Below are 22,416 nucleotides of genomic sequence, written 5' to 3' on the forward strand. Positions count from 1 at the left end.
ATCATTTCACTGGGAGACTGCGAAACTCAAAATGGAAAATGGTGTGTATAGTGTACTTGTTCTTTTCCATCATAATAAAATCCTATACTTTAGTTCATCTAACCACCTTGAGAGAGTGACCATGGATTTTCCTGATCTATAACAGAAACAATTACAAAAATAAAACTTAATAAACCTTTTCAGATTGGAGCTCAGTAGCAGTTTTCAGGAGTCTAAGGTGCTCATGCTAAGATAACCCAGATGTGAGTTGCCACCTTTCATACAACTCCTTCCCAGTTATGTTTTAACTGTGAAATAGTTGAGCATTATGTTAGCAATTAAGTCCAGTTCCCATATTTTTACATAAGGTAAGAAAGATTTATTGTTTCTGTGGGGGTTCAAATAGTTCCCCGATAGGATTTTGATTATTAGACACCCTCTGCTCTTGAAATTAAATACTGAGTATGGCTGACTGAAGGTTTGAAATAGAAATATCCTCTTATTCATGCTGCTGGCTGTTATGTTAGCAGTCTGAATGTATCATGGGGAATTCTCCATAGGAAAGGAAGAAAATCAAACTAGTGTAGTTCTATAGTTTTTTGTGTGTTTTACCTTCAGTGTTTTAGTTCTGTAAATGTTTTATTTGAACAGATCAATAAAACTATTTGCTGGGTTTGCACTGATGCTGCTCAGAGTTTTAGGAACACCCGAGTTTTACTTTATGTCTAATGTCTCTCCAAGTCTCACCTTCTGACAGTACAAGTCAGGGATTTCCATTTAGGAGACAAATTGCTATGGGCACATGCTCTCATGTCAGGAAAGCGCTGGCTCGCAATGCCAGCTGTACGTCTGCGTTACAAAGGAACGTGTCATTGCCAACTAAGAAAATCCAGGGAAACGTCTGTCCCCTTCCACCCTCCCCTGCCACTTCTGAGAGCTTGTCACAGGCGGTGTCTGTGCCGAATAGAGAGGAGCAGCTGTATTTAGCTCACCCGGACATGACAAAAGGTAACTAACATAACCAGCCTTTGCCTGAAAAGCTGTTCAAAGCCAAGTAACCATGACACAAATATTTTGGAACCTGTGAAGCAATTCACAATTAAGAGAATTTTTTGGTTTAATGTATTTTAAAATCTGCCTTCTGTTTAAGAAGAGCCAAGAGTGATTTCTACCATAATAATGTCCTTTAGAAAACATACACGCAGGAGGATTTTTAACACCTATTTTTGGGCAGTTCTCCAGCACGATTTGCACGTTACAAGCCCATGGTAGCTTACATATCATAACCTCTTTTAAAGTTTCTCACTGCCATCACCATACACAGTACTACCAAGAGATTTTGCATCTTTTTACTGCAAGACAGACTGGCATTCTTATAGCTAGACAGCCGTAACAGAAATGCTAGACAGGGTGACATTTTTATTTTGCCTTCCAAATGCCTTTGATCATTGAGAATATGCTAAATTTCAAACCAAACCTGTGCTGGAGGCTTCAGATGGATACTTCCAGGGTCAGCCACCACTTCCAGTAAATTTATAATAAAGCACACAAGTGGCAAAGCTAGTAGAACAACAGTAAGGTGTTTTTTTTGCTTATTTGTTTTTTTTTTAACGCTTTTAACTTCCAGATTTAAGCAAAAAACCAAACGTGTGCAGAAGCATCTACTATATACTTGCCTCAAATCTTTGAAATGTTGTCATACGAAATTCTCCTTTAATCCCCGAAAGCAGTAATGAAGAAGAAGGATTTTGAATGAAAACGAAGAAATTGCTTATATAACTCCTAACTTAGAACAAATCTTCCTCTCAGAGCTGTAATTTACAGACTTTGTTCAATACATATGTATCTACAGTTTTGCCTAAATACCTCTTTGAATATTCAAAAATTATACCTTGGCCTTTACTTTTTCTTTATAAGATCCTCATTCCATTTCCCACATGGCTAAAACCGTATCCTCCTCAGTCCCCATATGCTACCAGATAACTAAGGGAACCATCAGCCTTAGGGGAATCATTCACAGCCTCAGTCAGCACACGTTACCATTTGTGAAAATGGTGCAAAAGTGATGACTAAGACACTGGAAGCCAGCAGTATGGACATTTGTCTCACCACAAATTCCCCAATATCCACTGTTTATGTTAACAGCATATAAAAAGCTTCTTCTTCAGAGATTTACTGGTATTGGCAGGAATTAGAAATGTTGATTTTGTACTAAATTTTAGAGAATCTGAGCAGCGTAACTGCATTTGGGGATCTGGCTGTAGTTTCCTGCTGTAGTAGAAAATTATTTCTATGAGGAGTTTTCTAATATAGCTGTACCAGATTCCAGTGTCACATGTTGAGTCCTAATGCAGCATTCCTCCTACTTGTTCAACCAATCCTATAACAAAATTTCCAATGATGTATCTAAAAACATCTGGAATGACAATCCTTTCATACTTCATTATTTTTGAAAATGGTTTCCACCATACATGGACTGTACGTGTTTTGGTTGCCCACCAGTCACATAATAGTCACAGTATTTTTCAGTACTGACCTGCACTCTGCTGCTGTGGAATCTGAGTCTGATGTGGCAGGTTCCTACAAAAAAAATAAATTAAAAAAATTAATAACTTTAAAACTTCCATACAAATTCTTAAGTGTTATGCATAAAAGTTTAATATGTCTAGCTAAAATTTGTGGGGTTTTGCTTATGAAGCAATAATATCAATTTTTGCTATGCAAATCAAGTTGTCAAAAGTCAGCTAAGTCAATAAAAAAGTTAGTTTTAAGGAGTAGTTCCTGTGATTTTACTTGTCAACTGGGCTCAAATGCTCAAACTTGGTGAAAGACCAGAGGTAACAACAGGCTTCTGATGTTATGCAGAGCTCAGTTTTTGTAAGTGATGGATATAAAAAAGGTCTTTGCAAGTTAATTATTCACTGCAGAATGAATGAATGTTCTGTTGGTCTTACACATCTGACCAGTTCACTTATCAAGCCAAAGTCACGTTTTTATGCCTTGCTTAAGTGCCTATTTTAACAGGTACCAGATATTAAGGGTACTTTTACGGAAAGGAATTAGGGGTTGGAATGAAGGTGAAGTGGCTAAGAACTGTATGTACAAGTTCAGAAAGCCTCTGGTGCAGGCTCCAGCACCCCCACTAAAAAAAAATAAATGTTCACAAGGTTGGCTTTCTTTGGAATTAATCATCTGAATAAAGGCAAATACAAAGTTTTTACAGTGTTATGGTCCAGGTGTGTGAAGTAAAGAAGGAAAACACCATCTGGAAGTATCATTTTGATCCTGCATCACCTCTTAAACCTCCCTGTACATTTGGCATAAATTCACACTCGCTCACAGGTCCTCATTTCTTTTACCGTAACTTTTGGCTTTATTTTAAAAACTGCTGTTGTGAATAGAAGAACAAACTGTAAAAATAACACAGCAGTTGTACAGGGGGTCATTTATACAGCTATACTTCCTGGAGAAATTTTTTTTTAGAACTTAGTTTAGGGACAGGGAGAAGAAAATACTTAGCACATTATCTACATTATGAAGGGAACATGGGGCAACCATGTGCAAATTGGGGCCAGTTTAGTGCTGGCACTGGACCAGTATCATCATGGTTGTGCCATTCCCTCTCTCACACAGGCCCATCAGCTGAGGAGCTACCAACCTGAGCTAGTGCCTTGTCACTGAGTAATGCCAGTCACCTCTAAGGCCGTTTTCTCAGATCTGCTCAACTACTGACAACTCAGCCAAACCCTTCCAGAAATGTCTTTTTTTTTTTTTTTTTCTGCAGCATTGCCTACCTGTTTGGCTTGGAAAATATGCACAGCATTAGATGACTTTGTCTCGATAGTTTCATAAAGTTTTCGATAAATGCACTTTAAGAAATAAAAATGACTATTTTTCTGGTTTCTGTCTTGGCAACAGTGGAGATGGCTGAGGTTACTTTTTCATTGGTAATCCTGTGTTTACTATCAGCATAATGGAAAACACTCTTCTGTGCAATGTTAACATTTCAGACACAAACCATCCCTGACAGGTACATGGCTAAATACTAAAAAAGTTGGGATTTTATGGGGTCGGTGTTGTTTTTATAACAGAACTCTAAAGACACATACTAAGAAATAGGGTTTCCAAAAAGGAACAGTTCTGATTCCTCTGTCAAAAGTAGTTTTTCTCCAAAATATGCAGAAATGTAATTGTTCCATACAAAGCTTCTTGCCAAGTTTGCAGCCTGGAATCCAGTCATCTATTTTTATCACAGTGGGCCTTTATTTCTGCTTGAAATGCAAGCGTCAGAACAATCCTGAACTACAGAGTCATTACTGGTACCCCCGCAACAAACACATTCCAGAGTCAAATTGTGTAACATAGTAAGTATTAAAAATAAATAAATAAATAAATAATCAAAATACTTACTGTTGTGTTTGCATCAGTGGCATACTAGTATTGTCGTAGCTGTCTGTGTGAAGGGGTGGCACAATCTCGCCAGTAACTGGGTGAAACACGGGCAGTGTGGAAAGAGGCCAGGCTATCTCCCTGTTTTTAGACATGTCGCGCAGCTCTTTAGTCGATTTCTGTATAGCGCTGTGGTGGACCAACTGGATGCTAGGTCAAAAAGGAAATAAAATAGTAAATACGTATTTTAAGTGCTCTGTCTAAATTGAAAGACTTTTACAATTATTATTTTTTAAAAATATACAAGGACTAATGCATGCTACAGACTCCATAGTGCAGCAATTACAGCAAACCCTTCCATAGTTAATTTAATAAATAATGGATTTATTTCATTTTGAAGGCAGTAATTATTCTACTAGACACTGCTGTCTGGAGAAGTATTTTGCATAGGATCCAATACTGTGCAATTTACTGCTATTTTTCCATTTATTTGCTGCAGTTCAAATAAAACTTTTGGTAACTCCTGATTCATGTGGTACATCCAAAAAACTTCAAAGAAAATTAATTTTAAAACACTCTATGCTGTAGCCACTGGACACCTTCCAGGATATTCCTTCTCCTGTCCACTACTTTGAAAATACAGACTGGGAGGTCCAACGATCAGGAGAATAAACTATATTTTAAGATATTTATTCTTAACAGAACTAATTTATTACAGACTAATTTATTTACAGAACTGACAGTTGTTAATTTCAAACCCTTTTTATTCTGATCTTCTAGCCTCGCCAAGACTCTGATTTAAAAGCAGCTTTCACATTTATGAATTAAACCATGGATTAGAGAGAATGAAAGAAGATTATGACACACATGTATGAAGCATGACAAGCTACTGAAAATGGAAATTAAATGATAAAAGAAAAATAACAGGAAAGAAGACACTTACTCTGGTGTTTGCATGTTTCTCTTTTCCCTAAAAACAAAACAAAATTTATGAATTAAATAATAGCATTGATAGTTGGAACATTAAGTCTATCTGATGATGAAAATAGTATGTGATATAGAAATGCTGACAACGTTACTGCTAAATGCAACTTGGCAGCATTTGCAACTGGGTTTATGGCAAGGCCTTGATGAACGCACGTACAGAGATGGGGTACTGATGACAGACACACAGACACACACACGTAGAAATGAAAATGCAAGTTAAAGAACAAGCTTCTGGCTAAAATAAATTCTGTGACAAAATGAAAATTGTAGTTTGTGTAAGAAATGGCAGAAATTGCGTTACTTGCTGCTTTCTGTTTACGGTTACCTCTTTTATTATATGTCTAAATTCAGTTCACATCCTCAAGCAGATTTATTTTATAAAAGTTAGCATTTTAGAAATTACTTAATAGTACTGAACCGGTGATCCTTTATTAGTATTTTATTTGTTTGGGGACAAGAAATTTCAGGTTTATGCGGAGATTTTTAACCCTTTCAACTAGAATAATTAAAGTCCCTGTATGCATTCTCTTGGAAATTACTCTATGTGATTAGATGACAAATAGCTCGATATTTCAAAACAGATGTCTTTTGGCATGTTTTATTTATTCTTTTAATGAAGTGAATGGAATTCTTCTAACAAATAGTCTTCTATGCATTATAATCGTAGAAAAGTGTACAATTACTAATTAGTGTGTTAAAGTACTCACACTCCTTCCCGTCGGCAGCACATGATATAGGCAAGTATTAGAAAAAGCACCAGTGCTATTGCCGAGGGCACTGCCAGTGTAATTAGGAAATCCGAGTAATAGTCTCTGCTTTTCAGTGTATCAGAAGGTGGCTTGTATTCTCCACCATCAGGTAATATCCCCTCTCCGCGAATCACTTCCTGAAAGGTGGAAACTTGTTTGGTATTGTCAACCTGACAGCCAGGGGAAAAAAAAAATAAGAAAGAAAAAAAAGAAAATTACATAACAAAGTAAGAGAATGTAAAACCAGGAAGTACTTAATCAATGAAAACAGAAAAGAACCTGTATTACACAATAACATTTGACAAATTCTATACATTTTTGTCCAGTCACTTTTTTTTAAACAATAAAATCTTACAGTTTGTCAAAACTTTCTAGATATTATCTATATTCTAGTTTCTAATATTACGTTATCATATTGTTACTAACAAGGTAACATAGGTTACTTTTGTGCCTGACAGAGATACTGTTGGTTTTTTCTTGTTGTTTTTTTGTTTGCTTGGTTGGTTTGGTTTTACAGATTAATTTTTGGATTATTACAAACAAATGCTATTTGAGTAAAAGTTCAGTTTTTGTTTAGTTGTTTTTGGTTTTTTTTTGAACAGCAAAACTGATTTGTGATGAATAAATCGACTTCTTTCTAGTCTTCCTAAATAACAATACTGCCCTCTCTTGTATGAAGGTGGTAGAGATGAGGAGTGTAACTTTCCTCCTCATACTGTCCTACAGAGTTTTAATATCGAGTGTTACAAACAGCAAGAGGCAACACCTGAGCTGCTGAGGGCTGAGCAGCTCTAGGCCATCCCCTTCCACCCAATGCAGGAAGACGAGTATTTAGTTGATCATACCCAGAGTTCAAAGTTCTACCTCCTAATTCAACTAAATTTCAGAAGACTGCATTCCTTGCCACAGATACATATTTTTAATGTCTGTATCTAAAGTTCCTGGAAATACAAACTTTGTAGTTGCTGAATTTCATATTGCACTTAAGTGACTGCCTGTTCCATCACCTCCTCATTTTCTGGTTCTTTTCTTGTTATCTTCAGTTAGATATTTGAAAATATACAGAATTTGCCTACACACTTGACTTTTGGTCATGTCTTCACAATTTGCAACTTAATTCACAAACAAGTGCATTAAAACTTGTGCAATGGATGAAAAGAATTTCATGGAATGCTAGAAAGAATGCTTGCTTGGGTTTCAAGTGTATACATTTGTATTTTCTAACTGCAAGACTGTTAGACAAAAAACAATTTACGTATTCTCTACTTATTAAATGCTGTAATATATTTTACATGAGGTATTCCAGGTCCATCTGGTTGCTTAGTGGAACCTCAAGCCCTAAGCTGATGCACAAAAAAGATCTGTGTACCTACTGATGGGGGCAGGAGCCCACCCATGGGGGCAGGAGCCCACCCAGGGAACGAGAACAAGCTGTCAGACAGCAGCGTTAAGAGGAGCAATGTACTAAGTTGCCCGTCTTTTCAGAATTTGGGACCCACAAACTTAAATCCACTCTTTGATGCGTGTGTCACCTGCCAATGTCACTTCATAACGTGAGAGGAATAGAGGAAGCTATGATGGCTGTATTTTCAGTCACTGGTTTAGGTTGCAGTTACGGCAAATAGAGCTGAACTCTCTCCCAGTACACAGATCTCAGGGGACTTCCTACCCCTTGTTTTGCCTTGTGAAAAGCTGACTATGATTAGATAGAGGGAAGCTTGGCTCCATTTTCTCTTTGATGCAGCATCCAGGAACAGTGCTGTTGGCAGCAGCAAACACCCCTAAGCCTGTTTAAATTCAGTTACGGTGGCACGCTGCCAAAACAAGTGCCAAGCGCCAAGTTCAGGAAGGTTGTGAAATTGACTGCTGTAGAAAATTATGCTTCTCTTAGGGAGTCTGTTCCTTTTACACATCCCAGGGTGACCTCTGCCTTTCTCAAAACAGCACGACAATGCTGCTTCATGATTAGTTTATGAGCCACTGCTACTGGCAGACCTTTTTTCTGGAGCAGTCCTAAGCAGTTGCTATTCGTTCTGCATCTGTACAGTTGGTTATTCTTGCATTACTGCACTATTCCTCTGCTTCTCCTTTTGAAATTTATCCTGTTTGCTCAGGCTATTTCTCCAGTTTCTCAAGATCTCTCTGAATTGTGTCCTGTCCATCTATGCACATGCAGTTCCTTTCAGCTTTACGGGGCCTGCAAACCTAATTTAATAAGCACATTCTGTCATCCATATTAATGAATAATGGCAGGGAATTATTGTAATCCTGATATGACTGTGGCTATCCAGCCAGTTTTCCACTAGGCCCACGAAGAATTTAATCTAGGTCACATTTCCTGAGCATACCTATTTTGATTTCATTAGCCAACACTATTTTGTTTCCTTTTTAACATTAAATATGTTTTATACAAATAGTATTCCTATGCCGTTAAAAAGTATTTCAAAAAATAAACTACTCAGTGCTGTAGACTCGATATTTGAGAAAACAAATCTATATACACATTTTAGGAAAGCAGATGTAACTAGCAGTATTAGAGCATTCAATTAACAAACTACATCTACGTAAACAGTTGTCTTTACTTTTAGCTCTGTAAGCCCTATAGGTCTTTTGCCATTTATATAAATCACAGTTAGCAAAAATTAATATCGTGGTTTCACTGTTGCTGTATTCTGAGTTCAGTCCACAAAGCAAAATCCTTTCACAATCTTAAGAGTGGCTGCTAAATGGAGAACAATGTCAACTGGTCACAATGAAGTGGAATTTGGCACAGTTGTCTGGCCAGGCTGGCAAAACTCTTACCTAAATAATGACTAGAATGAAATATTGAACTTCAACAAACAACATTTTTATGCAACAATAACATAACTCACCAGAGAGATTTTACACCAATCAATATGGAATTGAGTACGGAACTTTTTATCACATGTTATTAAGGGCTCCATTTCTTGACTGCATCTCAGCTGATTTTGTGGGTTTTCTACTTCCCGTAAGCACGAGGAGAAGGGAACATCTGCACCAACCATAACGTACACACTGCAGAAAGAGATGAGTGACAGACTGTCAGGATACCTCTCACAAATACCCAAAGGACAATGACATGCTATTCCGAAGACTATTCTTGTTCACAGTAACAGTCAGACATTTTAAAGACTTTTTTTAGTTTCTTCTTGATAGTATGCTTTACCTAAGCATAGGAATAGCATACTGAAACCACACAGATTTTTCTAGCTACATATTACAACTTACTTTGTTTTGCAGCATAATGCAAATGCTTGCTTACCGTTAGAGTTGTCAAGTTCCGGACTTCTTATCTTGGAAGCCCTAGACTTCCAAGTGTAGGTTCCTCATGTAAATAAATCAGTACTACTTTTGAAAATTGTATTAAAAAGTTTAATTTTATCTTTTGGAAATCTTCAGTCCAGCTCAGCATAGTATTTTTAAATAATTTCTTCCCATGTTTTCAAAGAAATTAATTAGGACTTACATTTATAAACTAATAGGAAAGTGACAAAGCCCCCAGTTTCTCCTGAAAGATTTGACACAACCAACACAATTTGGGGAATAACGAAAGCAGTGTGTAAACACAGTACTTCATTTAGCATTACAGTGCATAAAATAACAGCAGCTCCACTGACCGTATTATTCATTTTCATATTTAAATATGTAGAATTCTGCTGGAAAATATGGTCTGCTGCACTAGACAATAATGTACCAGTGGATCCTGGCATAGAAATTACATAGTGATTGCTGTTTTTCTTTAAGGCATTATCTAACTAAATGTTTGAAATGTAGCCACTTGCAGTAAGCGGCCCTCCTACTGCTCTAGCAAGTACAGAGTATGTAAGCCACCCTCCTTCTTCAGATGTGTTCAGAAACTCCAGATGCAAAACAAGGACTCTGTAACAACAATCTTGTTTGCACACAGCTTGGATTTAGACACCCTAGCCCTTCTTTAGACATTTATTTGACCCAAAATCTCTAAAAGAGGTAAAAAATGAAATAAGATAAAATCACTAGACACCTTTAATTTTGCCAGGGAAAAGCACTACCACAGCCGGTATACTTGAAGAGACTGGATCCTTATCAGTTTATAAATGGAACATCATATTGCAGAACAGAGTGTATGGTTATGAATTACATCTGGAAATAATGGATTTCTGCAGTTCACAGTCAGTAATCTAAACTCCCCAGACAGCTCAAGCTTAAAACTTTGATCTGTCCACAATGCTCTCGAAGCGCACAACTAGGGATTCACTAAGACTACAGCTACAAATGACACTGCTAAACACTAAATGCTCATAGAAATCTGAGTGTCTTTGCAACTTGCACTCTACAACACCCTCTTTTAAATTTTTGAGTATTTAACAGTTCCTAATTTGCAAAACTCAAAAGTATACCAAACCACTTCTCAATATTAAGACTAGAATGACAAAATAAGTGTATTTACTACTAACTATTTTGTAACTAATGGAATTTATTAGTATTTGTTGGACTGTAAGATCAATGTATAGAAAACTGTCACTTGCATAAAACACAAAAAATCCATGCTACAATGGATGTTTGGAATATCAGTAAACGTTTCATATCTAACACCAATTGGGATTTCCAAAATATAAAACAATAATTGCAAAGTTTCTAGAGAGCCTGTAAAAATATTAAGCCTTTCTGTAAGAAAAGAAGAGTAAAGTAGAAATAACAGACTGACACATGTGCTTACCCTTCCTTCATGTCATTAATAGGAAGTGGCACTCTCCCTCCCCTGTCCAGCGCAGAAGTAATGTTTATAGCATTCAAGCGTTCTGGCTGCCATACATTTTTCACTGCTCCAAGAAAGTCTCCCAGAACTTCACTTGCTAACATTTCTTCCACATTCATATTCCTTATGAAGAACTCCGCTTGATACGGTAAAGGAAAATCTAGTCGTAACGAAGAAGAGAGAGTTTTGCCTTAAACAATGACTTCAAAACAAATATTTTAAAGCAATGATTAGTGCAATACCACTTTAAGGTTGGTAAATATTTACAAAAATCTTGTATTTGAAATAGCCCACTTGGAGCCTAACATGAGTATTGTTTAATTAAAGATTAGTACCATCAGTTATTACATAAGCTGAAAATCATTGGCAATTTATGAAGTTACTACAATATGGGGAAGAGGAATGAAGGAAAAGATTCTCAGCTCCTAAATCTTCATTAAAGACAAAAGTAGATTCATGCTAACATTAGTGTCAAAGCTGCTACCTTGCTACCAGAAAATTAGATAAACTGCAGGATGTGTGTTACTAGCGTGATGTTTGTAGAAAGTCTCTAATGGCTGAAATAAATAAAATCCCTAGTAGCACTACACCTCTGCTACTCAGGCTTTACAGTAATATAAGAAATATGGTGTTTGAATAATTTGACAGAAACTGTTCTTAAATGTCAAAAGAAATAGACCTTACAAACGATTCATACAGAAGGCAAGCTGAATCTTTGCTATCTTGAATTGTTTTAGGTTATGTAATTCATTTTTTCATAAACCACGAAATATTTTATCATTATCATTTATTTTTATCATTTTACCATTGTCATTTATTTTTATCATTCATCTGTCATTAAAATGCACATTGGTGCTTTCTGATACCATTTTGGAATACTAGCTCTGCTACAGCTGAGGATGTATTTCAGAAGCTCAATTAATTTCAGCAAAGCAGGGGCACTTATGCCACCAGGCAATTTGGCCCAGTGTTGAAATTTTAGCAATTTTTTCTACCCACTGCTTTAAAAAAAATCAACTCTTATATTCATTAAACAGTAATGTGTTATTGCTGAGTTCCTTGTCCTATTTTGTCCTGTATTGCTGAGGGCTCTTTTAAAATATGCACCTAGCGTTGTTCTTTGCATAGAGAAAACTAAGCAAACTGAACAGCATACAGAAATACATGTACAGTGAAATCCTTTGTGCAAGCTCCATTTGAAAAGACATAAATTTCAAATTACTTCCAAAACATAGACTTTTTTTTTTTTATGAATAAGGGATCATAGTCTTACCTGACATAAAAAATTGAGACAAAAATAACAAACTGAAACAAAAGAGGAAAAACTCCCTTACTTCCCCTTTATGCCCCTATATTTGGCTTGAAGACCTGACAACTATTTTACAGTACTTTTTATCATATAAGAATGGGATCTCAAAAGATTTATTTTGTTTATTCAGTTCAAAACTTAACAAGCTGTGTTCTGCACATACCTTCTGCTGACATTATATTAATGATCAAGTTACGTCTTGCTGTCTCAAAGGTACGCCTGTTATATGCAGTGATCTGGAGTAAAAAAAGAAACAACCATAAGCAAAAATGTGGGGGTGGCATTTCCCATCCTACCCCCAACCCTCTGGAAGCCCCACTCCCGTTGAGACCTGTATTCATTGTTAGCTCCCCAGGGAACTCAACTAGCTAGAGACATTTAAATGAATTATTGGGAACCCAGCAATTGCAGTCTTTGGGACTGGGATTTAGTTTTAGTTCTAGCCCCAATGAAGTTTTACTTCATGAATGGATTCATAAGCATTGCTCTAACACAAGTAGTTTTTAAAAAATCCTGGAATCTGTAAGTGGAGGGGAACTGAAAACCAGTAGGTAGATGCAACTTTCATGCCTCTTATTAAACTTATAAACCACTGATCAAATTATGCAAGGATACCAATCTTATATGTTCGGGATGCCTGAAATGCTCACAGGTGTCAAATACAGTCCTTGGTAGTTGCTGCATAATGCTGCACAGAAATGGAACTGTGATTATGTGCTCACTCACAAGAATTACAGAATGAGGCTGGATATTGATATTATTTAAGTAATATTTTCTCTACTTTTTATTTCCTGGATGGTGATAAATCTTTCATGAAGCAAATAAAACAAGGCTTCCTCCCTGAGTTCACACTTCAGTTCATTTCAGAGAGAGAGGAGAGGCAGAGCATGACTGCAGTTGACAGGACTGTGCTGCTCCTCAGCAAGTAGAGCCACACAGCATTTGTGAGATGGATTACCAAAGAAACAGAAGTACAACTACTGCAGGACTTAAGCAGTGGGAAAAGGTTGCCCAACAAAATTAAATCTCATGTAATTTATAAATTTCATGATAAAAGTACAAGAAAATTCCTTAGATTTTTTTCAGTTCCTCAGTTTTGTTAATTTTTCAGAGTTGTTTCAACAGTAGTTTGACCATTAATAGTTAGAAAACCTAACTCTGGTGGTATGAGATCTATGTAGGAACATGGAAGTACCTATTTTGAGCCTGTACTTCAGACTGTTGTTGGTCTGGACTGTACACCCGTGGCTAGTAAAAGCAACAATGGTAGAAATTGCCTCTGTACTGAGTATTCATTCAAATACAAGCTGTCTTGTATTTGCTGCAGTGCTTGGGTTGTTAGGTGCTTCGAATCAGGAGGTCTCCTTGAACTAATTTATCTACCCATGGCATCGCCTCAGGTATCAGGATGTGGTGAAAGTGAAGATTCAGACTAAGAACACACAACCGCTCCTCTCATATGGCACTAGAAGCGGAAAAAATGCAACCTGCCTTCACCTTGTCGTGTGGAATTAATGCAAAAGCCACACACGAGCACAGGTCCACAACACAGTAACTCATACACTAGGCAAGAGTTAGTTCAAACAGAGGCTTCAGCTCATGCTTACGGTGTAATTCTTGATATAGACCCTAGGGAGTAAAAGCACACGCCATATAGAAAAATATAATTTTAAGTAATGGTTAAAGTAGAGCAAATGGAGCTAAATGGAGTCTGCAAGTACTTCTGCACACAATTAACTCTATTGATGTGATTAGTCGTGCTGAAATCAAAAATGAATCAAGCACGGGTGAAATTATCTACAGCATAACTTAACATTTAGAGTCGTCATCCTTGAGGAAGAACAACTGTATCAAATACAATTTAAAGAGAAAGCTCATCAGGGGTTTAAGACAAATGCATCGCTGAAGAAGCGCAATGGCTGGAGCAAGTTAATTAGTGGATCCTCCTTAGCACTGTGAGCTATGCAGTGTCTTATTCATTCCACTATGATATACCTGACAGCAAATAGTCCTTTCTCCCTTGTTTCAATTGCTGCTCAGTGAATAATTGATGTTTTTAAACATTTGGGTAGTTAGTTGTGAAAAATAAAGTAGCGGGTCTGTCATGGCTACAATTACAAGAATAGAATTAAATTGATGAAACTGCCAATTAAAATAAAATTTGTCGATAAACATGGATAATGGACCAGATAATACTTGATGAAAAATAATGCAATTTAAAAGGAAAAAAAGTTAACCTGTTTATTGTTCGAATGCTGTATTTTACAGACAGGAAAAGTCTGGCCTAAAACTCGGGGTAAAACATTACAAAGCTCAGAACTGAAGTATTATGAAGACGTAGTAGGGAAAACGTTCATGTCACAAGTGACTTCCCTGCTTTACAATCCTCCTTCTCCATTGTAATTAACTTTTCAAAAAGAGGAGTGGGAGTCAATGCCTGCTGACAATTCTGAACATACACTCCAAACCAGAATAATCTGTGGGGCATTTTTGCAAGCAAGTACCTCAATGACGGTTGGTTTGCCCACGTTCTCTACAGTTGGTGAACCGTACAGCACCCCATCGCTGTAGGGTGTCCTCTGTATGTAGCGCAGCCATCCAGGTCTGTCAGGGTAACCCATTAAGTTGGTATTAAATGTTATAGGATCATTGCTTATTTCACCTAGATGGGAAAAGTAGCATCAGAACATTCACAAGAACATGCAATATGCTTGGACTTTGATGTTTGCTTTAGAAAAAATTATTTTGATTTCCAGTTATGTCTTCTAAACACTTCCATGGAAAAAAAAAAAAAAAAAAAAGTAAATGCTCATCTTTAATATATTAGAAACGTGAATTCACCTGTAAGCATTAAGACATTCTTATCTGAAAAACATAACCAACTGCAGAGATGAATGCACTTGTACCCCTAGACTCATTTTCCAGTGGGTCTGATTTTTAGAACTCAGTTTCACCTAGGATTGAATCATCTAATCTCCCTACTGATGAAAGCACAAATTTTAATGCCCCAAAAGGTATCTTTTAGTTATTTTTTTTCCTTTTTTAAAAAAATAATTATTCCAAAGTCCCAATGTGCCTGGAAGGGCTTACTGTAAACAGTGGCTGTGTAACTACTGATGCTTGAAAGCTTCTATCAGTATCAAGACACATAGATCTTCAGCACAAACAGCCTGGCAGTAATTATTTTTTTTTTCCAGAGAATAAATTAGTTTGGAAAGAGGACCAAATATGCCTGCAAAATGGATCCATGGATGGGTATGTACAGTGGGTCCAGATGCAATCTCTGAAAGCAAACAACAGCAGCAGTTCTTGTGGCTCCTACGGATGCTCTCTCACATGGCTGGTTTTGACTTCTGTTTATTTTAGCTTTTGCAGACACACCTCAGAAGACCCCCACTGCTGAGGGGGGGGGGGGCACCTTACAACCGAGGCACAGAGCTCGAGCAGATCAGTTCTACACCCATGCACACAGCTCTGCACGGTGCTCCTCAAACTCAGCTCTGAGATGGCACCAGCAGCAGCTGTAGGACAAGTGACAAACGGAGGTGTGACAGGCAGGCTGGGTGTGACAGACGGAAGAAACTGAGCTCAGTGAAGAAAGGAGCCACAACTGAAGGAAGGGCCTCACTAACCCAGCACCGAGGCGTAATGTGACTTTCCTCACAGCTCCCCTGGGACATCGCGGTCATCTATTACTGCACTGGTAATAAAATGCCCAGCATCGCAAATGCTTTTTGAAAAGCACCCGTGATACATTCTGGTTTGCCTTTCTTCAAGGTAGGTTGTGCCAAGGCATGGTCGGCTTTGGTCTTCCAGTCAGTTTCGGGTAGGATCACATACAGAGATACCAGTACAGAGATTTCAGCACTATCTGAAATCAGACTGATGCTGCACTGGAATCAGGCTGGGACCGTAGGCATGTGAAAGATAACCCCTAACTAACACAATGTCCAGGTCTGTGTGCCAAAGATGTGGAAAAACAGGGCCAGAGGCAAACTTCACTGTAGCCCTGGTAGTAGCTCTACCAGTCACTGTTACAGGAAACGGAGACCCAGGCACAAGGGTGAGTAAAAACACCCACTTCATGGGGAGGAAATAAATAAATAAGCTGGTTGCATCCATGACAAAACTTAACAGGAACTTATTTTGTCTTTGAAGAGAGTTTTGGAAGCTGTACTCTCAAATTGATTCGAAAGCTTATTAATGAAACAGTAGGTTTTGATTATGTATGCACGATACGTGCACTATTTTTTTCATATTTTATAGGAAAAGAGCATACATTTATTTATATTATACATTAAAGGACAGATTTACATATTTATTATTCCTTTTCAGTGTTGTGGGACGGGACGTTCCTTCTTTCTCCTCTCCCCCCCCCAGCTTGTTTATTCTCGCCTGCCAATGATGGATCCTTTGGCTTTAACTCAGGTGTACACCAAACCACCACGCCTAGGAAATAACAGCTCTGTCTCTAAAAACAAACAGCTTAATAACATTAAACTGTCCCTAAATATAGAACTAAGGCTGAATCCAAACGAGCTTTTTTTTTCCAGTGAAAGAAAATATCATTACATAGTCTCGTACTTATTTTAATGTTCTTTTGTCTCAAGTTTGCTGTATCCCTGCAAAATGCTCCTTCATCAAGCCTGACACCTACTATTTCTGTAAGACTGATCAAATAAATGCCCTTTTTCAACAAACATAATTATTACACTTCCATCATTTCATATTTAAAGGAAAAAAAAAAAGCATACTTCTTAAACTCAGATAAACAGTGTGCTATTATGCCTTCTCAAATTAACTACATTTTTTAGAGCACAGTTACATGCATCTTTTCACAAATGATGATCACAAAACAAAACATTTGAAGATATTTAAATATAAACTAAAAACTATCCTTTGTATGTTAGATGATTCAATGCAAGGTACGTTAAATATATATATATATATTAATTTTTTTCAGATTTTTTACATAACATGGAAGATCTTAGCATCCCATACCAGGTTTTGGGTAAGGAGGAAACTCCCCCTTAAAGTACTCTCTCTCCAAAACATGAACAAAAAGAACTCCAGCAGAAGGGTATACATTCCGATCAGAGTGCACCTTAGACAGAATCGTGTACACTGGAAAGCAGAAGGAAAGATAAAAGAGAGAAAAGCACAAGTGAGACATGCTCTAGGTAACACAGCATGCATTTCAACAGCAGTGTGTGCAACCGGGAAGAGGAAAGCAACACATATTAGATACCTGTTAATAAGTTTTTAAAAGGTTGCATAGATTTAAGAACAGAATAAAGGGCAAACCCTCTCTTTCTCCCACAGGATCCCTTCCAATATTGCAATAAACAAAACGGGCTGTGTTAGAATTCAAGTAGTACAACCTATTTGCTTTTATTACAATAAAAAAAATGAGGGAGTCTATTGCAATTTTTATAGTTGTTTTATTTGCAATATTACATACATAAAAATACATGAGATAAGCAATACAATCATTTTTTTTAATATATATTTAACAATAAAATAAAGAACACGAGAAATACTGTGGAATCTTAGCAATAAAGAGTAGTGATTCTTCTCTAAACAAAATAGTAGATTTTTCAGTTCCAGGGCAGAAAAGGGCAAAGCAATTCACTTTAGCTAAGGATTTATGAGTTCTTAAAGGTAGATTTTCTTAGACCAGTAGGGCCAGATAATCTACATCTAAAAATGTGTTCACTGAAGATGTTGTGCATGTATCGAAACTGAAGGACGTGGGTAATTATAGGCCAGTCAGATGACAGTGACTCCAAACAAACAAACAAAAATCACATTTTACAGGACTGAAATTAAAAACCTAAAGGAAACTTACTCTAGAACAATATGCCATTTAAATACAGTTAGTTCATAAAAGTACCTCTTATTTAGGTATAACACCTTTGATCCAGTATTATAAATGCATTCTAATGAATTCGAGTACAAAAATCATTATGACACGTGAAATGAATAAGAACCCACTTGACTGACAAGTTTCAAATTTTAAGCATAAATGGAAAACACTGATCTAATAGAGGTATGTTGCGGGGTCTTAACGGGACTGACTGTAGGTCATATCATTATTCCATGCTATTATTCAATTTTTTTCAAGTCACTGATGTCCAAGAATCAATCACTGATGATAAATTTTGTGCATTAAATTAGGATAACACAAGTGGTAAAGATGAGCCCTGGATAGAGTGATACACGGCTACCTGCCTTGCACGCTAACTGAAACAGACCTTACACGAAGCCACGTCTACAAACAAAGACTCTAGGCCATACAGCATGGGGAAGTCATAGTGAAGAGTGGTCCTACAAGAGACTTTGGAGTCATTGTAATAAACTCATAGGAACAAAGGTATAGCTCCTGGTAGATGAAGGGGCTAATTTCAACATTTAGATCAATAAGCAAGAAATATCTGCAATGTGTATCAAGCTAAATTTTCTACTCCTGGTAAAATGTTTTAGACTTGTCGTTACACCAACCTTTGTATTTGAAAGATCCTTAAAAGAAGCCCTGCCAATTAGGCATTAATCACCGACATGGCACCCCTCGTACCACGTACTCCGTGTGGAATCCATCTCACCTAATTTTAGATGCCTACAGAAACAACATCCACCACTGAGTCAGCCGGGCTCCTTTTATAGTCAGTGGAGAGAAACAGACGCTTCTAGGGGTTGATTAATTTGATTTCGCCTGTAAAATGAGATGAATCATGTCCTACATTCCTGCCTCCTCTCACTGGATCTCTGCTGACTACAGCCGAGGGGAGATGCAGACATCTGTAATGCAGACCTTCCAGTCTCCGAGCCGGATCCAAATTGAACAGCCCCAACCTCTTAATACAATATTGATCAAATTCCACAGCAGGAACATTTCCACTGAACAGCACTGACCGCCTCAGTGAGAGGTCATAAATAAGTAATACTTTTTGAAGGATCAATGACAGGATCTTTTTACCAACAGAGAAAGCGTTCGGTGCCTCGCTTGAGGTACGAACCATTTTCCTGTGAATTCACATGAATCTTGCTGGAAAAGTGTCAGCCATAATCATGGTCCCTTGGTTATCTGTGTAATGATCTGCTTATTGGAGTCGGTGTTTTTTTTCAGTTTTAGAAGTTCCTTTTGACACAGTAGGGAGCAATGTCTCCACAACAACTTTATCTTAAAGAGAAAATTAAAATGGACCCTGGAATTTTAATATAGTTTATTTTTTAATAATGTATTACAATTGTTGTGATTAATAAACCAATTATTGTAATGTTTGTACAGTAACACAGCTATTTGATTTGCAAAATTAAAATTAATATTTTAGTGACCCCAAAAAACTTGTTCACTCCCTTCTGTGAATAAGTTGTAAACAGATCAAGAAAACTTTAATTTCCTGTAAAATAATTTCAAGAAAAGCTGAAAAAGTATTTGTAACATTAATAGGTCTCTTCACAGAGCAGAAAAGCTGAGAAAAATATGGTGACTGGATGAAAACGTCAAATATACCCCAAAAATCTATTTTTCCATTTCTGATTCGTTGACTCTACAGTAAAGGTCAAACAGGAAGAACAGTGAAAAAGTAATGTATATTTTCTGTTCAAGTAATAGTTTTAGAAAGTAGGAAAGATAATACATGTAAGATCAACTGTTACTACAGAAAACCCCATGTAACCCGTATATTTCTTTTGTCTGTTAGAGGAAATCTATTGCTACCACTAATTACCTGCACCTAGATACTTAGTAATGAGACACTCTCTCTTGCTAAGGTAAACGTATGCATAAGGATTTCACCAAGATTGATGTCCTACATTTGCATAAAATCTAAAAATGCCTCTCAGAAGGAAGAAAAATAAAAGGAAAACATCCTTATTTTATCTTATAATGACATTGTAATGACACGAATCCATAGGGTAAGAACTGGAAAGTCTTTACCCCCCGTATCAGATAAGCTCTCTTCTTTTTTCCCAACGAAGTTCTTTCAGAATCAAAAGGAAAATGTTGAGTCTTCAGTCCTTTGCAGTATTCAATGCTTCTCAGTAATGAAACAAGTGAAACGCTATTTTCTTCAGAAGCTTTTAAAACTCACAATTATTTTCATAAGATTGCCAGACTGGCGATGAACGTGTAATCATCTCAGGTGATCTAAGGCTGAAGCTGAATACACCAACTTCTAAAGACTAATCTAATTCTGCAAACTGTCACGTATGTACTGGGTGGGCGAATTCCCCATGGCAGATAAAATTCCAAGGACTCTGAAAGGCTTCTGTAAATCTACCCATGAGAAATTAAAATTTTTCACTACATGGGATAACAACAGTTCCCCCCAGAAAAACAAAAAACACCAATAGCAGCTACCTCAACAGCATTGTTGTTTATCTTTCTTGTTTCCAGGTCCCTTGGAGGGCTTTCCAAGATCCCAAGATCTATCTGCACAGAAAGGATAGAAATTCTAGAGACTGGGGGGAAGAAAAAGAAATAGTAGATAAATTGGGAACTGAATGTTGGAAAACATGCATCATTCTTTGAGCCATGTAAAGAAATTACCCCAGTTGTCCTTTTTGTGCATGGGCATAGCAAGGAATTAAGCTCAGATTGTATCAGCCTCCAGCCCAGAGGTTCTTTCTCCACCGATTTTTAGCAGAGGAGACAATCCCAGAAATAATTTGGTTTGGGGGCCAATGCAGATGGCCTACCTGGCTGGGCAGTCAATGCAAAGCCAACAGGCTTTTCTCAGCTCGTGTAGAATAGATACAATATTCTAGGTGCACTCTAAAATGTTTTTTTTAAATGTATGTGTATCTAGGGATTTTGTTTAATTGTTTCAGATAAGTTATTGTATTAAGCAAACTGGAGAGGTGTTTCCAAGCAACCAGCAGCAGTAAGAAAATATGCAATATTAGGTACAAACACAGCCATTATTTCAAGCAAAGCTGGAACTGCAACACGAAAAGTTGGGGAGAACTAGCAAAGACACACACGTCTGTGAATATTTAAAAGGTTGAAGAAATGCAAGATTTTCCAAATTACTTACCTTAAAATAGCACCTTATGCCTAAAACAAGGACATGACTGAAAAAGCAGGAGTAATATTAAAAGCAGATTTGACTGAACCAACATGGGGTTTAAATTGATGACCTAAACTCACCATTCTTCTCAACAGCCTTTATTCTGCTGATAATATAGCTGTTGGCTTGCTTAGTCTTCCAGTTAACTGTTCCATTATTGCCATCAGCAGAGCTTAACAAAAAAGCTTTTCAGAATAAAACAAATGCAAAATAAATTAGTCAGATCAACAGACTCCCACAAATCAACTATCAGATGGAATCAGATACCTTCTAAACCAGGTTTTTTATTTAGTCAGAGCTCAGGAATCTCAGGTTAAGAAGTGATGATGCTGTTTGATATGAATACGTAAGTATATATTACTCTTCCTGATAGTAACCTTTTTGACATTCATTGCCCAAATAAGCCAAGTTTGCACTAAATGCTTAAGCACCTGTAGCTGCTGTTGCTGACATAATGACATTGGTAAGAAATATATGATGAAGCACATTCTCTGATGAATATATTTGCACTGGTGAAGCCTCATATGCAGGCAAAGACATACCTAAAGTTACTTTCATTGATGTAATATATTGTAGCCGAAGTAGGGGAAGTAATATAACCTAGAGCACGGCTTTGCTTACAGGAAGATGCTGGCAACTGGTGCCAAACACCTTGCCTTGCAGCAGAACCAATAACCAGTTCTGAGAAAAGAATTGGTTAAAATTAGTTATCTTCACCCCACTCAGCCAGAGATGGTTCCATCAGCACAGCTGGAGGCACAAGAAGGTTTAAACATGGTGAGGAGCAAAGCACACAGGAGACTCTGAAAGCAGCTGTAGAGCTGCCCAACAGCCTCCATTTCAGCAGTGGCAGGACTGCCTGAGAAAGCTCCCTCTTCACCTCCAGCTTTTTGGTTTTGTGTTCCTTTCCTCTGCGATGCAGGATATACCAGCTGTTTGTAGGTTATATGCCAACTGAAAGCTCAGACGGGACGAACTGCAGTAAGATGCTAGGAAGGGAGAGTGGACATAATAAATAGGTGTTCCTTTGAAATAGTTTGGGAGTACAAACTCGTGTCAAACTCCAGCTAGAAGATGTTATCAGGCTAACATCTTAACTTGCTTAGAAAAATAGCAATGTCAGAATCAAACAAGTAGTGGTAGTTTCCCTCGGATACATCTCTGTTGACAAAC

At 37.3% G+C, this 22,416-nt stretch overlaps 1 protein-coding gene across 4 annotated transcripts in view; it reads right to left on the bottom strand.

The window, feature by feature from the left end:
- Positions 1–22,416, bottom strand: part of SGCE (sarcoglycan epsilon) — a 30,132-nt gene that overhangs the window by 2,653 nt on the left and 5,063 nt on the right. Inside the window, exons 2-11 of one of the 4 annotated variants that reach the window (XM_032181749.1) lie at positions 21,324–21,428; positions 14,677–14,834; positions 12,336–12,408; positions 10,825–11,023; positions 8,978–9,140; positions 6,063–6,274; positions 5,312–5,338; positions 4,390–4,578; positions 2,516–2,559; positions 1,656–1,690 (exon numbers count right to left, since the gene is read on the bottom strand). In XM_032181749.1, the coding sequence (XP_032037640.1) occupies positions 1,656–1,690; positions 2,516–2,559; positions 4,390–4,578; positions 5,312–5,338; positions 6,063–6,274; positions 8,978–9,140; positions 10,825–11,023; positions 12,336–12,408; positions 14,677–14,834; positions 21,324–21,428 (1,205 nt within the window). Of the gene's footprint in view, positions 1–1,655; positions 1,691–2,515; positions 2,560–4,389; positions 4,579–5,311; positions 5,339–6,062; positions 6,275–8,977; positions 9,141–10,824; positions 11,024–12,335; positions 12,409–14,676; positions 14,835–17,173; positions 17,297–21,323; positions 21,429–22,416 lie in introns of all 4 variants that reach the window. The other 3 variants (XM_032181746.1, XM_032181747.1, XM_032181748.1) reach the window with 3 other exon arrangements.

Source organism: Aythya fuligula, chromosome 2, assembly GCF_009819795.1.
Source record: "Aythya fuligula isolate bAytFul2 chromosome 2, bAytFul2.pri, whole genome shotgun sequence".
Classification (NCBI taxonomy): Eukaryota; Metazoa; Chordata; class Aves; order Anseriformes; family Anatidae; genus Aythya; species Aythya fuligula.